The sequence below is a fragment of the Hypanus sabinus genome, chromosome 3 (genome assembly GCF_030144855.1).
Source record: "Hypanus sabinus isolate sHypSab1 chromosome 3, sHypSab1.hap1, whole genome shotgun sequence".
NCBI classification, from domain to species: domain Eukaryota; kingdom Metazoa; phylum Chordata; class Chondrichthyes; order Myliobatiformes; family Dasyatidae; genus Hypanus; species Hypanus sabinus.
In genome coordinates this window covers 31,087,303-31,105,296 of record NC_082708.1, presented here as the reverse complement: position 1 = coordinate 31,105,296, position 17,994 = coordinate 31,087,303, and the positions used below count along the sequence as shown (strand labels likewise).

Here is a 17,994-nt window from a genome sequence, read left to right as displayed (position 1 = left end):
AACAGTTCCATCAAAAGATAGACATCACCACAATATCCTATACAAAAGCCCTTATTAGTACAGCAGACAGGCTTACATCTACATACTGCAGAAAAGGTTACCATGTTTTATGAAAACTATTTGTTTTTGAGTGTACCATACATGTCAAAAAGTCCAAAGGAATGTCATTTGATAAAGTAAAACAGGAAAAGGTGCTGTTCATCTGTATGGTGCCATCTTTATTCCCCCCACCCACTTGTATATATACTGAGAGGTCTGCATACAGCAACCCAAGGCAGATAAGCACAATGAGTTTCACATCTCAATTCAGTGCATTGTTTTTGCTTAAATTCATCTAACCACTTGTCAACGCAGAGCTTAATGGTTATTAACTGAAGTCAAATGTTCATTCCCAGAATACGTTTGGGTGCTTATCCTGCCTACTTATGCCAATGAACAAAAATAGTAAAATTTGTCCAAGATTTGTCTCAATATCACCAAGACCAAGGAGATGGTGGTGGACTTTAAGAGACCTAGGCCTCATATGGAGCCAGTGATCATTAATGGAGAATGTGTGGAGCAGGTTAAGACATACAAGTATCTGGGAGTGCAGTTCGACGAGAAGCTAGACTGGACTGCCAACACAGATGCCCTGTGCAGGAAAACACAGAGTCAACTGTACTTCCTCAGAAGGCTGGCGTCATTCAATGTTTGTAGTGAGATGCTGAAGATGTTCTATCGGTCAGTTGTGGAGAGCGCCCTCTTCTTTGTGGTGGTGTGCTGGGGAGGCAGCATTAGGAAGAGGGACGCCTCACGTCTTAATAAGCTGGTAAGGAAGGCGGGCTCTGTCGTGGGCACAGAACTGGAGAGTATGACATTGGTGGCAGAGCGGAGGGTGCTGAGTAGGCTACGTTCAATCATGGAAAACCCTGAACATCCTCTGCACAGCACCATCCAAAGACAGAGAAGCAGCTTCAGTGGCAGGTTGCTGTCAATGCAATGCTCCTCAGACAGGATGAAGAGATCATTACTCCCCAACGCCATTCGGCTCTACAATTCAACCACCAGGGACAAGACATGTTAAGTGCCGGGGTTAGGACTGAGCTTAAGTTACCACTCAATGCACTTTAGTAAACTATTTAAGAACTTTTTAAAAGCTATTTATTAATGCTTTTTGGGAGGGTGATTTTAGATGCATATCATATTTATACTGAGTTAAATACTGTATGTAATTAGTTTTGCTACAATAAGTGTATGGGACACTGGAAAAATGTTGAATTTCCCCTTGGGGATGAATAAAGTATCTATCTATCTATCTATCTATTTATCATAGGCCAACTCTCTGGTGCCACCTGTCACCACATCAGTATCAAGAACAGAAGAAAAGTCTTCCGTCTTTGAGCTTTGATTTTAAAAGAACATCTACTGGTGGTGCTGAACTCATGATGGTCTATTTGAATATGCAATTTTCTCCTTGTACCCTGTAGGTCAAAGGTCCCTTAAGCTTGATGACCTCTTCAGAAATTCATAGGAGCTTTGGATATCACTTTATCCGCAGAACAGAAATCTAAATATCAAGATCTTTCAATTGATGCAGTTTTGGAAACCCAAGAGGACAAATTAGGCAGGGCATTTTGCAGTTTCTACCTTCTTACAACATAGCAGGAGGCCACTGAGTTCATCAATTCTATGCTTTATATCAGAGCAATCTCATCAAGCCATTTCTTTCATTTAATTCCCTGTAACCTATTTTCTCTCATACACTCTCCCACCACTACTTGCTCTAGAAATAATATTACATTAACTGATTTACCTACCAAGTACATCTTTTGGATTGGGGATGTGGGGGTGGAAATGGACTTGTGGTTACAGGGAGAAAGTTCAATCTTCACATGGGCCGCATCCAAGATTAGGATTGAACCTGAGTCACTGGAACAGTTGGCAGTCTAACCTTTGTACCTCTGTGTTACTGTACTGTACCGAATTGATTAATGATTTAACAGCAAATTGGCAAGTTTTGTGTGAATTGCATTCTGTTATGAAGGGGAAACGGAGGCAACTTATGGGCAGTAGGAACAGATTTAAATCCTTTTTCGTTCAGGCCTTCCTAAAGGTTTGCACTGACATTTGTTTGTTGCAGGAAGATATAATGACAAAGTATGTTGGATCTTATTTTATTTCCACAAGAGCTCAAATTTGTGTGAAATAAACTGAGATTTGTTATCTGGAGAAGTAATCAATTTGTTGTGGCCTGGGGAACAGTACACACTCAGGGCAACAACTACTTTTTTGGGTTTTAATTCCTTTATCTGTTTTAGACGTTTAAGTGCCTGAAGTGGGTCTTAAAACAAAACAATCAGGTCCCGCCATTACAGTCTCCATTTAACCTTCGACCCACACACTTGTGTCTCCACCAATTGTGTATGCAGTATAAAAATACAAAGAAAATCCCACAAAACTAATGCAGTACTAATACAGTATTGGCAATTCTGAAGAAACACAATACAAACAACATTAGAATCCCCCCAACCCTGTATCTTGTACATAGCAGTGAAAAATGTAAGTGAATACATCTCATCTAAGACATCTACTACTTTTTAGAACACACTCGCTGAACCCCCGAACGGAGACTAAACATTCACGTTACGTGGTTACATGCACAATCAATCATGATACAGTAAAGTTGGCAGAAGGTACACTTTGGCACAACTTTTACATGATATTGCCTGGTAGTTAAATTACAGGAAGACTGACCTACTTGGCCGGTGAGGAACTTTGCAAGCCACGCTATCCAGCGTCGAGTTCTTTACTCATGAAAATCTAAAGCATCCACATGTAAAACATTGTCAAATTACCGATATTCTCGAGTCACCAACAAGCATAAATGAATTCACGTGGATACTGTAAATTAATGCTCACCTTTCCTCACCAAGCATAGTAGCTCTGGGGGAACTTTATTCCAACGCCCTACCAGCTTCGGCAGCCGAAAACAAAATGGTCTCCATGCTATCCCGCGTATGCGTCATGACGTCATCATCTCTACTTCAAGGCACAGACACCCGGATGAATGCCTAAGTACACTTTTAACAATACTGAATAGCATTCAATAGTCACCTGGTTACCAATTAAAGAGATGCATCTGAAAATTGATATTTCTGTCAGTGGTGGTCAGCTGTGTTGTAAGCATTTCTAGTTACTTCAAGTGGAAAACATCCACAACCAGAAAATGATGCTGATTCCACTTCACTCTGACACATGTGAAAGCAGTTGTGCACAGGATTGCACCAATTTCTAAGAAGCCAAAAATCTGCAGGACCCAAAATAACAAGCAATATACTTGCATTTTTCTCAAATGTAATATCATTTGCCACTAACCTGTGTTCTGAATAAGAATCAAAGTCTTCCTTTGACCCTCAGACTGTTGCTACCTGCCTGATTGTTACCGTTTCATTGTTCTGCAGTCATTTTCAACTGTGGACATTTAGTTGTAATAATGAAACATCACTAGTTATTCACATATTCTGAATCACGTTACACAATAACTGCAGTATTCACGTTTCATATGAACTTCACTCCATCATCATTATTATACTCTGTCGTAATCATTTAGACATGTATTTTATGTTTCAATGGGTACATTTAATGGCAGAGAAATGTATACAAAATATACATCCTGAAATTCTTTTTCTTCACAAACATCCACAAAAACAGAAGAAAGCCCCAAAGAATGAATGACAGTTAAATGGTAGAACCTCAAAGCTCCCCACCCCGTGCATAAGCAGCAACAAAGCAAGGACTCCCCCCCCCCACCAAGCACTCAAGCATGCAGCAAAGCATCAGTAAAGACACAGACTTGCAGTACCTCAAAGACTACTCGTTCGCCCAGTAATTCGACACACCACAGGCTCGCTCTCTCCCTAATAAGGGGAAAAAGAGGTGTCTCATTTCACAGTGAGAGGGCACAACAAAACAACTCACTGACTTATGGTGTTAAAAGACTGCTGCGTCGCTTTTTCCTAGCTCAATGCTCTAGGCACACAGCCAGCAGCACACCCGCTGCTTCCGGTCTTCCTTGTTCTCCCGCGACGCATCAGCACCGGCCTTGAATCAGCCCGCCTCCAGAGCCACGAAAATCCAGCACCCTGAAGGTGCCCTAGTCTTCTCGGCCACGTCCTTGGCATATCGAAAAAGAGACGGTTATGAGGCCCCGAGAGTGAAGAACCTAAGTCAGAGCGTAACTCCAGGTCAGCGTCTTCAAAAGAATCTTGAAAAGGGAGAAAGGAGATATCAAAGATAGAAATAAAGCTGTTTCCGAAGATGCAAGCAAAGGAGCTTCTGTTTAGCTCCATCATCACTCACTCCGCCTCTTCATACCTCCATCTTAATTTTTCCTCTTGGTTCTCCCTGCTTGTATACCAATATAAAGCAGATAAGTATACTTCCATATTTCCTTCCAACATAGAAAGTGGCCATTTCAGCCCATCAAGTCTCTGCTAGCTCACAAAGCACTCCCATTCCTCACTAATTTTTCCTTTAACACACCCTCTCCTCCGTCATCATTATGTGCTGTGCCATCTGATGTGGATGGCCATGATCTTGATTGTTCTTGGCAAATTTTTCTACGGAAGTGGTTTGCCATTACCACCTTCTGGGCATTGTCTTTACAAGACGAGTGGCCCCAGCCATTACAATATGCTTCAGAGATTGTCTGCCTGGCGTCAGTGGTCACGTAACCAGGACTTTTAATATGCCTGTGCTCATACGACAATCCACCACCTGCTCCCATAGCTACACGGGACCCTGATCAGGGGGCTAAGCAGGTGCTGCACTTTGCCCAAGGGTGACCTGCAGGCTGGCAAAGGGAAGGGCATTTTACACTTCCCTTGGTGTAGACGTACCTCCATCCTGCCACCCTGCCCTCTCCATACTTTCATCAGTTCACCACAGACTCTGCTGCTCACCCACACTCAGTGGGCAACTTATAATGGTCAAGGTATGCTTGGACAGCGGGCGTGGGAGGAAAACCGTCCACCTGAAGGAAACACACAGGGTCACGGGAAGCATGTACAAATTTTATACAGAAAGCACTGCAGGTCAGTTTGACTCTTGGGTTGCTGAAGTCATCAGGAGGCAGCTTTGCCAGCAGTACTAATCTAAACACAAGAGTAAAAGAAAATAGGGTTGGGAACAGGACACCAAGCCCTAGAAAGGCTCAAAATGGACTGTAGCTGATCTGTGCTGGATTCAACTCTTCTGTGCTAAAACTCTCAGTGCCTCAATCTCCATCTTAAATACATCATATGATCTGCTGCAGATGAACAGAATGAGTTACAAACCCAGTCTACTGCATTCCTACTTTTACAATGTCAAAAACAAATGTTTAAATAAGGAAATAATGTTCAATTAAAGATTGCTAGGCAATTAGTTTTCATATTTGAGAGACTGGGTATTTGTAGGATCACAAGTGTGGTGAGTTAAGTCTGGTTTTGAGGTTTCATTTAATTGGATGGTAGATTGATCTAGTTTAATTCTCAATGACCTGTTCCACACAGTAGTGAACACTGAAATGATTAGTCTAGTCATCTAATCTTTTAGAGCTTTAAGAATCAATTTAATTGCAGGAATAAAATATTACTGCATCTGCTGCTATTTTCTTAAATTATTAAGTATTGGAGTCCTGAGTAATAAAAATTGAAAAGATGCTTAGATACAGTACAGTGCTATTTTATTGAAACTGCTTAGTAAACATTTTTAAACAAGTCACATTTGATGAAGAAATCCCTTAGGTGATAATGGAATATTCTCCATGTTGGAAATTTTATATTTATTAAACTTTGATGAGCATTCGGTCCATGATGACAGACAAGTAGAGCTCGTTTATCTCAACTGCTGTTCTCATTACGACAAACTCAATAACAGAGAGAGCACCATCGCTCAGTGAGAACCAACGAAGTCACGTACAGATGGGGGAGGTGATTGTTACACACCTCGGTAACAGTCAGAGTGACCCACAAGCAACTCCATCACTTCAGAGAAAATGTTCCCAAGCTAATATTCTCTCTTTGTAACTCAGTCCCTCCAGTTTTGGCAAAATTCTTGTGAAATCTTTTTTGCAATTTTTCTAATTAATCACCTCTTGTTACCTTGCAATAAACAACCTGCTGGAGGAACTCAGCAGATCAAGAAGCACCTTTGGGAAGAAAGGAATTGGCAGATGTTAGGTTGAAACCCTACATCAGGACTGGTGCAGGGTTGAGTCCTTTGAATCATGATGCAGGGTTTTGACCCGACACACTGACAGTTCCTTTTCTCTCTCAGATGCTTCTTGACCTGCTGAGTTCCTCCAACAGGTTGTTTATTGCTCCACATTACAGGCAACTGCAGTCTCTTGTGTCTATATACTCTCTATAGTATGACAATTAGTTCTAGCTCAGCATTCCAGGTGCAGTCTCACAAATGCCTTGTAAAGCTGACTCAGCTCTTGTACTCCGTGCCCCATACAAAGAAGTGAGGCGTTCCCTCACCTCCTGTCCCTTTGTTGTCATTAAGGGATGTAAGTACTCGTATCCGTAGAGCTTTCTTTTCTTCAGGTGGGAGTCTCAAGTGTCTGCAGCCTTTATTCGGAACTCATGGATTCTTTCCAGCATATGAATGTTTTTAATGTTTCTCAACAAGCACACCAGTAAAGCATATGCTTGGTTGAGCTTAGTTTATGTTCTTCTCTAGACTTCATGTTTGCTCAAATCTAAAATGTATGTATATTGAGGAAGGAATTAACACCATTGATTCACACTGTGCACAATTGTGTTTTTTTTAGGTGAACCCATGCCAGTTGTCAAAAGAGCAGGAAGTATAGTGATTGCTGGTTCTATTAATGCACAGGGGACTCTGCTGATTCAAGCTACCCATGTGGGTTCAGACACAACCTTGTCACAGATCGTTAAACTAGTAGAGGAAGCACAGACATCAAAGGTAAACCTGACACCTTTGGGCTAGCCACTTAATGTATCTCTTACTCATCAACAGTAGATATTGAAAAGTGATCCACTTGTAATTAAACTGTACAATTAAAATATAAAAACATGATATGCTCATCAATGGGAGTCTGAAATAAAATCCGAATTTGCTGGAAATACTCAGGTTCGGCAGCATCTGAAAGAGAAAGTTAATATACGGTCAGTAGTCAAACCGTTAACTCTGTCCATTTCAATGTTATGGCTGTAAAATCACGTTGTAAATTTAGAGCAAGACTTCATAAGTATTTTTGGCTCCTATTAACAATATAATTTTTGCAAATTTTAAGGTCGATGAATGTGGAAGAGTCACGAGAGATAATGTTTACCTTCACAATTTGGAATGTGCTCACCCACCCATTGCAAATCCTTGCCAGTTTTCATTTTTAATGAAACTGATGAGTGTTGCTGATTCCACCACTGTTTCAGGCAGTGAGATCCAGGCACCCTCTATCCTTTGGATGAAACCCCCCCCCCCCCCCCCCGGTCAATTATGCTTGCTACTTGTTAATTTCTCTGCCAAAGAAAGCAGGTCCTTCTTGCTCAGCTGGTCATGATTGTGCACACCTAAATTCAATTTCCATTTACTCTTCTTCAACATGAGGAAAATAACCAGAGTATGTTTCGTACAGTAATGCCTCAATAATCGAGCATGCTCAGGGCTTTGGAAGATTTCCCAACTATTGGATGTTATTTCAGTTGACACCCAACTCACTTTTAATTCTTTTTTTTGTTGTTACAGGGTATTATAATAAATTATGATATATTTATAATGCAAATAGTAAATAATAAAAATTTCAGTAAACCAGATAAGTATAAAGGGAGGGTGGGCCCTGAAAGTGAAAAGGAAACACAGGAACCATGGACCCAATGAACGGAAATGGAGTTCTTTAATATTTATAGTATCTTTTCAACTTCTCACTTTATCATACATTAATGTTCTATGATTTGAAGAAGGTTTATCAATTAATTACAATTAGATTTTCCTTAAATATGAACCCATGAACATTACCTCATTACTTTTTTTGAAATATTTATTTATTTATTATATATTTATTAATATAATGCACTGTATTTTATATAATACATTATATATAAATAAAATGACAAATTTAATGGCATATGTCAGTGATAATAAATTGAATTCTTATTCTGAAACATAAAAACTCTACATGCTGGAAATCTTAGCCCTTCCCTTCCAGGTTTATTGTCTGCAAAAATTCCTTAATGTGATCAGCTGCCCAGCCAGCTTGATGACATCATCACAGTTGTATGCCAGAATCCATTTGAAATGAGACAGGACACAAAAGAGGCAGCCTTGGACTAAGATTGCTGAATCTTTGAATAAAGTTTGAAGCAAACAGTGTGTCAACATATTGCCACTGACCTCAAAATCATTGTCTTCCATCCACCCCTGGATGTATCATAGATGTTACAACCTGCCAAATCTTGTTCTTTTGCCAGGACCCCTCAATTTACCTCTGAAGCTATGACTAGAATCCACAGCTTTGTAATGAGGTCGTCACAGCAAACTGCGATGGTACTCTGAAATTCAGACACCCGCACCTTGTCTTGGACGTGGTTATGTTCCAGTTCTAATAAAAACCTAGTTCTAGATCCAAGTAATTTGTTCTTAGTTTATGATGCTGAGAGTTCACAATATACTCAATTAATCTGAAATAAGTAATTTCATCTGAGTATCTGCAGTGTTAGAATTTCTATTAGGAAATAAACACTGCAACTATGATCATGTTCAAGTTATTTAAATTCAAAGTAACAATGAAATCACAATTGTGTGCTTATATTGAAATCTAAATGTATCTGTGTGCGCATGACTCTTTTCTATTTAAGCATTAGGACTTGGTTCTTTTTAATTTTTAATTCTTATGATCTCATTTTGGAGAATTATAAGTTGTTACAAACAAAAGCAGAAATTTTACATCCTTCCTGTGTGAGACATTAAAAACAAAAGACGCAGAGTGCTAACATTAGAGATTTAGTTTCAAATTTTTATGCAAAATATTAGCAGTTTAAGCAACTACATTTCGACACCAAAATTCTTCTGATGTTTTAGTACTGCATTAATTATTAAAACTCCTGTTCTTTTCTGGTATATTGTATGAAATTGGCAGAGAATGGAGAGTCAGAAGACAAAGATAAAAACAATATAGATAATAATCTTCATGGAAATTGGCAATAATATATTTTCAACATGAAAATATATCTTAAATTTGTATTTCATTTTATGATTTTTGCAGGCACCAATTCAGCAACTTGCAGATAAATTGAGTGGATATTTTATTCCTTTTATTGTTATCCTTTCTGTGGTTACTCTCATCACTTGGATCATCATTGGTTTTGTTAACTTCGACTCCATGAAAACACATTTGTCGGTAAGTAGCCTCTAGGATCTGCTACTACAGAGCGTCAGGCTCTAAGGCTTTGTGCAGTTTGGTTTAACTTAAGGGTAAAGTAAATGCCACTGTTTTGTAAAAATTTAGACAATGCCTTATTTTATGGCGCTCTTTGTAAATCTAGGATGACAACTGAAACCAGTAAACATAGAACAGTACACAAGGTGGGACCTGTACAGAAGGAATGGTTTGCACCTGCACTGGAGGGGGACTAATATCTTAGTGGGAAGGTTTACTAGAGTTACAGAAGGATTGGAACCTGAGTACCAGAACAGATAGTGGAGTTGTTGTGGAGAAAGATATTGTTAAGTCTAAATACAAAGTCAGGTATTAAAAGGTTGAGCATGGTGTGACTAATGTTCTGAGCTGAGTATGTTTCAGTGCAAGGAATATTGCACGAAAGGCCGATGAGCTTAGGGTGTGGATCAACACAGAATTATGACATTGTAGTCATTAGTGAAAGCTGGCTGCAGGACTGGCAGCTCAATGATCTGGGGTTCCATTTTTTTAGACATGGTAGAACGGGAAGGGTTAAAGGGGGAGGGGTGGCATTATTAGTCACGGCAGTGCTCAATGGGGACAGACTGGAGAGCTCACCTAGTGAAGAATAGGAAAGGTATGACTACATTTATGTAGGACAGTGACTATTCTTCATTAGGAGTTTGAAGAGATTTGGTATGTTAACAAATACACTCAAAAACTTCTATAGATGTTCCGTGGAGAGCATTCTGACAGGCTGCATCACAGTCTGGTATGGGGGAGGGGGCACTGCACAGGATGTTATGAAGCTGCAGAGGGTTGAAAATCTAGTCAGCTCCATCTTGGGTACTAGCCTACAAAGTACCAAGGACATCTTCAAGGAGTGGTGTCTCAGAAAGGCAGCGTCCATTATTAAGGACCCCCAGCGCCCTGGGTATGCTTGTTTCTCACTGTTACCATCAGGCAGGAGGTACAGAAGCCTGAAGGCACACACTCAGCGATTCCATGAACAGCTTCTTCCCCTCTGCCATTCGATTCCAAAATGGACATTGAACCCTTGGACACTACCTCACTTTTTTGATATATATTATTTCTGGTTTTTTACACGATTTTAATCTATTCAATATACATATATTGTAATTTATTTATTTATTATTATTATTTTGTTTTGCTTTTTTCTTCTATATTATGTGTTGCATCGAACTGCTGCTAAGTTAATTTCACAACACATGCTGGTGATAATTAACCTGATTCTGATTCTGATTAATGGGATTATATTATAGACCACCAAATAGTCCATGGGATTTAGAGGAGCAAATTTGTAGAGCGATCGTAGAAACATAAGATTGTGATAGGCTATTTTAGCTTTCTACCTATTGACTGGGACTCCCATACCGTAAAAGGGCTGGATGAGATAGAGTTTATAAAATGTGTTCAGGGAGGTTTCCTTCAGCAATACATACATGTCCCAACAAGAGGGCGTGCGATGGTGGATCTGCTACTAGGGAATGAGACAGGATAATGACATAAGTTTGTGTGGGGAACACTTTGTATCTATTGGTCATAATACAATTAGTTTTAAGGTAATTATGGAAAAGGATAGGTCTAGTCCATGGTTTGAGATTGGAACAGCAAATCATAAACTCGAGAAATTCTGCAACACACACAAAATGCTGGAGGAACTCAACAGGTCTGGCAGCACACATGGGAATGAATAGATAGTTGATGGTTCAGGCCAAGCCTCTTCTTCAGGGAGAGTACTTTCTGTACTCTTATGTACAAGAAGAGTACATAATAAAAAGGTGGAGGGAGGGAGAGGAGGCCTAGCTGGAAGGTGATAGGTGAAGCCAGGTGGGTGGGAAAAGTCAAGGGCTGGAGAAGAAGGAATCTGTTAGGAGAGGAGAATGGAGCATAGGAGAAAGAGAAGGAGGAGAAGACCCAGGTAAGAAGAGGTAAAAGGTCAGAGTGGAGAATAAAGGAAGTTGGGGGGGGGAGGGAGCAAAATTTGTTTACCAGGAGAAATCAATATTCATACCATCAGGTTGGAGGGTACCCAGATGGAATATAAGGTGTTGCTCCTCCACTGTCACTTTGGCACAAGAAGAAGCCAATGACTGACATATAGCAGAGATATTTAACACCTCCTTCGCCATGGGGTGAGGTGCTGGAGGCTTGGCGGATGACTAATGTTGTTCCGTTGTTTAAGAAGTGTTCTAAGAATAACCAGGAAATTATAGGCCGGTGAGCCTGATATCACTAGTGGGGAATTATTGTAAGTTACACTGAGGGACTGAAGGAGACTGATTAGGAATAGTCGACCAGAAACTTTGACTGTACTCTTATCCATAGATGCTGCCCGGCCTGCTGAGTTTCTCCAGCATTTTGTGTGTGTTGCTTGGATTTCCAGCGTCTACAGGTTTTCTCCTGTTTGTGATAAGAATACTCAACATGACTTTGTGCGTGTTAAGTTGTGTCTACCAATCTGATACAGTTTTTGGAAGAAGTGACTAGGAAGGTTGATGAAGGCAAGCCAGTGGATGTTGTCTACATGGACTTTAGCAAGGCCTTTGACAAGATCTCACATAGAAGCTTGGTCAAGAAGTTTCAGTTGCTTAGCATTCTAGATGAGGAAGTAAATTGGATTAGACATTGGCTTTGAGGAAGAAGGCAGAGAGTGGTAGTAGGTGGTTGCCCCTCTGGCTGGAGGCCTGTAACTAGTAGTGTGCTGTAGGGATCGGTGCTGGGTCCATTGTTGATTATCATCTATATCAACGAACTGGATAATAATGTGGTAATGTGAATCAGCATATTTGTGGATGACACCAAAATTGGGGGTGTATGGGATTGGGAAGAAGACTATCAAAGCTTGCAGCAGAATCTGGTCCAGCTGGTGAAATGGGCTGAAAAATGGCAGATGGAAGTTAATGGAGACAAGAGTGAGTTGTTGCTCCTTGGAATGACTAACCGGGCGAGGTATTACATGGTGAGTGGTAAGGCACTGAGGAGTGTTGCAGAACAAAGGGTTCTGGGAATACAGATCCATTCGTGAAAATAGTGTCACAGGTAGAAGGCTTATTGGCCTTCATAAATCAATGTCTTGAGAACAGGTGTTGTGATGTTTTTTTGAAATTTTATAAGATGTTAGTAGGGCCTAATTTGGAGTATTGTGTGCAGTTTTGATCATCTGCCTACAGGAAAGATGTAAGGACCTGAGTTGTAGAGAAAGGTTGAATAGGTTAGGGCTTTATTCCAAAAATGGAGAAGACTGAGGGAAGATTTGATAGAGGTATACAAAATTGAGGGGTATAGATAGGGTAAATTCAAGCAGGCTTTTTCCACTGAGGTTGTGTGAGACCAAATTGGGCTGATAAAATCAAAAACCCACAGGTGTTGGAAATCTGAGATAAAAAATTCATTAATGGCTAGTCAGACAGGATCTGTAGAAAGGAAAACAGTCAAAATATCAGGTCAAATGATAAACAAAATGCCAATTTACAGTAAGCATGTATAAACCAGTTTTACACCTCAAGCACTCCAGACTTGATAGCATCTGACAGTTAGCACCAGGAACTCTGCTGTCTGAATGACTGTTATTCATAATGCAACATTAAATCAAGGCCCCATCTACATCTCCAGTGGTGTTAAATTCCTTCCAACATTGCCGGAAACGCACAGTAGTATTCATCCTACAAGTGTTGTTTAAAACAAATGATCTGGCATTTACTGTTTCTGGAGCCTTTATTCAAATTGGCTGTTGTGGTTCCTACACCTTTCATGGTTATTGGCTGTTAAAGTCTTTGTACTGTGTAAATACAGTTTGAGTGCAAATTCTTCTGCATTACCTAAACTATTTCCTCCTGCCTATATTTTTCTGCATGATCTGCTTTTGGTGGGAGATTTTGTTTGTTAGTTCATTTTCTCTTAAGAATCAAATGTCCAGGGTTCAAGGACTGTTATGATTTTTGGGGCGTTGCATTTTGATATGAAAATTGAGTCAAACATAAAATAATCCTTGTCAAATGTTTAATTTCTAATAACTTCTGCAACCTAACAGGGTCAGGTGAATAAGCCCAGCTGCAGAATTTGCTAATACTGCCTGTCAATAAGTGTGGTGGCAAAGTATAATTGCCCAGTAACGTTGGTTATCTTATGGCCTAGAGCAGGGGTGGGCAAACTTTTTGACTTGTGGGCCACAAAGGGTTCTAAAATTTGACAGGGTGGCCGGACCAGGAGCAGATGGATGGAGGGTTTTGGTAATACACCTCATAAGAGAAAATAAAATATCATGGGATATGTAGAAAACATGTGCTTTAATTTCAATTGAAAATGAACAAATGCATTACAACAAAATATCTGTCTTTGAAGTCCCATGGTATTTAGCTATTTATTGAAATGACTTTTAAAACACTGAAAATTAAATGAATAAAATACAGCTTTTTTTAATAGTAACAGTTATTATTTTAAAGCACTGAAAATTCTGTTATCCTTCAAGATATTATCATCATCACTCTCCTCCTGACTTTCTTTATTTCAAAAACGGTAGGAGATGCAGGTCTACTTGTCCTGCTCCTTCTTATTCAATTGTCCCCTGTGCCAAAACTCAACAATGACCAGCGCAAAGACAGAACAGTGACAGCGCACCAGTATGCAGAGCGCGTTATTTGATCTGGAGCGCATTTTTTATTTTGAGAACGTACGTGCACCTGCGCACTACTCATGTCCATCACTTAACAGAAATGGCATGTAACATGTAAGGCTTATTGAAAAAAATATTTTCAAATGCATTTTTTACATAACACAATGAAGAAACTTATTTTTAATTTCAGTGGGAACAGTGTTGTTGGTCTCCCTTTTTAGCCAACGCATCAAAGTCTGGATTTAGTTTTGTTGTGGCGATTCTCAGGATGGATCTGAGGTGTTGGTCAGTTAACTTGGATCTGTGGCTGGTCTTGTTGATGTTCATGATGCTGAACGCCTGTTCACACAAATAGGTCGAGCCGAACAAAGAGTAAAGCGCAAATGTGGAGTAATACGCTGCACCTCAACAAAGGTCAATATGTAGCGGTGTGCTACATGCAGCGCTAAAATTATGACACAGAGTCGGTAACTGCAGTCGAAGAAAAAAACTTTATTCGAAATCCCCAGCCTCACTTTTAAGCCTCCCTCAACCTGCCCCCCGTGGCGCAGAGGCTCCAAAGCTCTGTGCTCGCAAATCCCCGCAGGCTATCTCCCTTAGCTGGAACGCTGGCTAATTGTGAGCCGGTTCGGATGTGCCAGGAAATGGGTCGCCACAAATGTATATAGAGTGCGTCATCTATTGGGAAAACGCCAGAATTGCGGGGAAAAAACATTAACAAGGTTTATTAATATAATTTCATCAAGTTCTGCAGGCCGGATTAAAAAGCTTAACGGGCTGCATATGGCCCGCGGGCCGTAGTTTGCCCATGCCTGGCCCAGAGATTGCTCCGTGCTTTTGACATTAAAGCAGCATTGTGGGTCACACTAATGCATCGTGTGAAAACCACATTTCTGGCATAAACTTGTACTGCCAGATTCACAGAACTGTGTTGTCCTGTTTCTCTAAGTAATCCCTTGTTGACAGTTATATTGTCCATTTGAGCAAGGTGTTCCCTATTCCTGTTTTTGCACATTTTTGTGGATGTTGCTATGTAATCAAATGGCTGCAGTCCTTTTAGGTAGTTCTTAAAGGGCATATGCTCCCCTACAAATAAAACTCTAACAAATATAGGCACAGGTTACTGGGGGAAGAATGGATTCTAGAGTGCTGGAAGAGAGGGCAAGCCATTGTGGTGTGATAAGGGGAAAAGAGAAGAGGCAGGGATAATATGCCCAGGGTAGTATCAGAGCAGTCTGAAGTGGCTTGTAAAAGTCAGTGGCAATGGGGGGGGGGGGGTGGCATTTGTTTATTCAGAGAGCCTTGGAGGATCTCCAGAGCTGCAACCTCAAACACCTGCCTGGAGGCTTCAGAGTTTGCTTCTGTAAAGACTATGAATAATTCTGTAAGGTCTATGAATATTTGCAATGCAAGCCACTGGCTGTTACTCTGAGCTGAAGGCAGAGTAGATGTTGTCTTCTTCCCTTGGACATGGAGTCTGGTGGCCTCAGTTATACAGTGGTAGGCAGGAACTTGTGAGATATAGCAGAAGTCAGCTGCGGCAGCCTCGAATAATCTTGAGGACAGGAGATGGAGAAGTACCGTGATCTTGATCTCAAGGATAAAGCAAGTAAGATACATTTGGCTTATTATTGTCACATATATCATGAAGAGCTTTTGTTTGCATGTTATCCAGACAGGTCAGTCCATACATAAGTATATTCAGACAGTACAAATGGGAAAAAAAAACAACCAGGATCCAGAGTATAGTGTTACGTGATGGAGAAAGTGCAGTGCAGTTAGGTAAATAAAATGCTATGGCCATGATAAGGTAGACTGAGAGATAAAGAGTTCATCTTTATTGCTAAAAAAAAGGGGGACTTCCAGTAAGATGGCGATTGCTTAGTCGCTTCAAACTTTCGCTCCGTTACATTTCTTACCTTTGCATTGTGTATCTCCCTTTTTAAATCTTAGTTCGTCAATTTATCTGTTTTTTCTTATCTGCCTGGGTGGGGTGGGTTCTCCAGTAACCAACACTATCTATTTGTTTTTTTGTTTTTCCTTGTTATTCAGGACTTATTTGTGTCCTGATTTTATTGATTTATGTTTATATTCTTGCTTCCAAGCTGCTTTTGTATTGTTTGACCTTATATATGCTTACTACCTTTTACGTTTTAACATTTGATAATAGTTAGTTCATTGAAATTTGTCAGCTGGAATGTAAAGGGATCGAATCATCCTGTTAAAAGAAGAAAGGTCTTCTCCCATATTAAGCAACTTAAAGCTGACATTGCTTTCCTCCAAGAAACTCATATTCGTAGTTTCGATAATTCTCGGCTTATGTCAAGGTGGGTGGGTCAACATTTTCATTCATCCTTCCCGGCCAAAGCTGGGGGGGGGGGGTGGTTTCCATTCTTATCAACTCACATGTTCCTTTTGAACTCCATAGTAAGATATCTGATACAAATGGCTGCTTTATTATTGTTTCTGGCAAATTATATAATACTGAAGTAGTACTAGCTAATCTGTATGCTCCCAATTTTGACGATGTTAACTTTTTTGAATGCTTTTTTACCTTATTACCAGATCTGAATCTATATTCTCTTATACTGGGTGGCAACTTTAATTGCTGGTTAGACCCAGCTTAGGATCGATCGTCCTCTGTCCCTAGGTTACCAACTAAATCTGCTTTAGCTATTCACTCCTTTCTTTCTAATTATGGTATCTCCGATATATGGCGCTTCCTTCATCCTACTGAGAGAGATTATTCTTTTTTTTCACATGTCCATCATATCTTCACTAGAAGTGACTATTTTTTTAATTGATGATCAACTTATTTCATTTGTTCACTCTTGTGATTATCCAAGTATGCTGATTTCCAATCATGCCCCAGTCACCTTGTCTCTAAATCTTCCTGGTCTCCCTCGGAGGAATAAACATTGGCGTTTTAACCTGACTTTATTATTGGATGATGATTTTGTAAAATTTTTTCCTAAACACCAATATGTCATCTGAAATTTCATCACAGATTGTCTGGGATGCTATGACAGCATATTTGAGGGGTCAAATAATTTCATATACAGTGAATCTTAATAGAAAGTCCCATTCAGAGCGATTAGATTTGATTAATCAGATTAAAGTATTAGATCAACTATATGCTCAGACTAAAAACCCAGAATTATACAAGGAGTGTGTAGAACTCCAAACTAAATTTGACCTTCTCTCTGCTCAACCAGTTGAATGTCAACTTCTTCAAAGTAAGAGTCAGTATATATTCACGGTGACAAATCTGGCAAGTTTCTAGTTAGTCAGTTGAGACGCTCTAAAGATAAACAACATATTACAAAGATTCAGAAGGAGAATGGGGATATTACATCGAATCACTCAGAAATTAATGATTCATTTAAGAACTTTTATTCTCGGCTTTATTCCTCCGAATCCCCGAATGATAATATTTCTGTTGACCTTTTTTTAAATAGCTTGAATATCCCTTCGCTTTCATCTGATTCCAAAGCAAAACTTAATGAGCCTATATCACTAGAAGAAGTATCTTATGCTATTTCTGCACTGTCGTCAGGCAAATCTCCCAGACCTGATGGGTTCCCTGTAGAATTCTATAAATCATTCTCTTCACTTCTCTCATCTCAGCTACTCTTAGTACTATCTGATTTGTTCAACTATGGTAAATTGCCACCTTCACTTAATGAGGCATGTATTATCCTTTTATTCAAAAAGGGCAAAGATCCAACAGAGTGATCCTCTTACTTAATTTCTTTGCTTAATGTTGATGTTAAAATTTTGGCCAAAGTTTTGGCCCATAGATTAGAAAATGTTATACCCTCTATTATCTCTGATGATCAAACTGGTTTTATTTAAAATTGTCTTCCTTTTTTAATATACGGCGTTTATTTAATATTTTATACTTGCCTTCAATTGGGACTCCTGAATGCATTATTTCTCTCGATGCGGAGAAAGCGTTTGATCATATAGAGTG

General features: G+C 39.7%; 1 protein-coding gene across 5 annotated transcripts in view; it reads left to right on the top strand.

Annotated features, from left to right (window-relative positions):
* The window catches only part of LOC132391151 (copper-transporting ATPase 2-like), a 113,561-nt gene that overhangs the window by 64,223 nt on the left and 31,344 nt on the right, over positions 1-17,994 (top strand). For all 5 annotated transcript variants that reach the window (XR_009511098.1, XM_059963980.1, XM_059963981.1 and 2 more), the window contains 2 exons: positions 6,797-6,951; positions 9,251-9,385. Coding sequence is in view for 4 of the 5 variants with exons in the window: in XM_059963980.1 (XP_059819963.1) it covers positions 6,797-6,951; positions 9,251-9,385 (290 nt within the window). In the remaining variant the exon portion in view is untranslated. The remainder of the gene's footprint in view (positions 1-6,796; positions 6,952-9,250; positions 9,386-17,994) is intronic.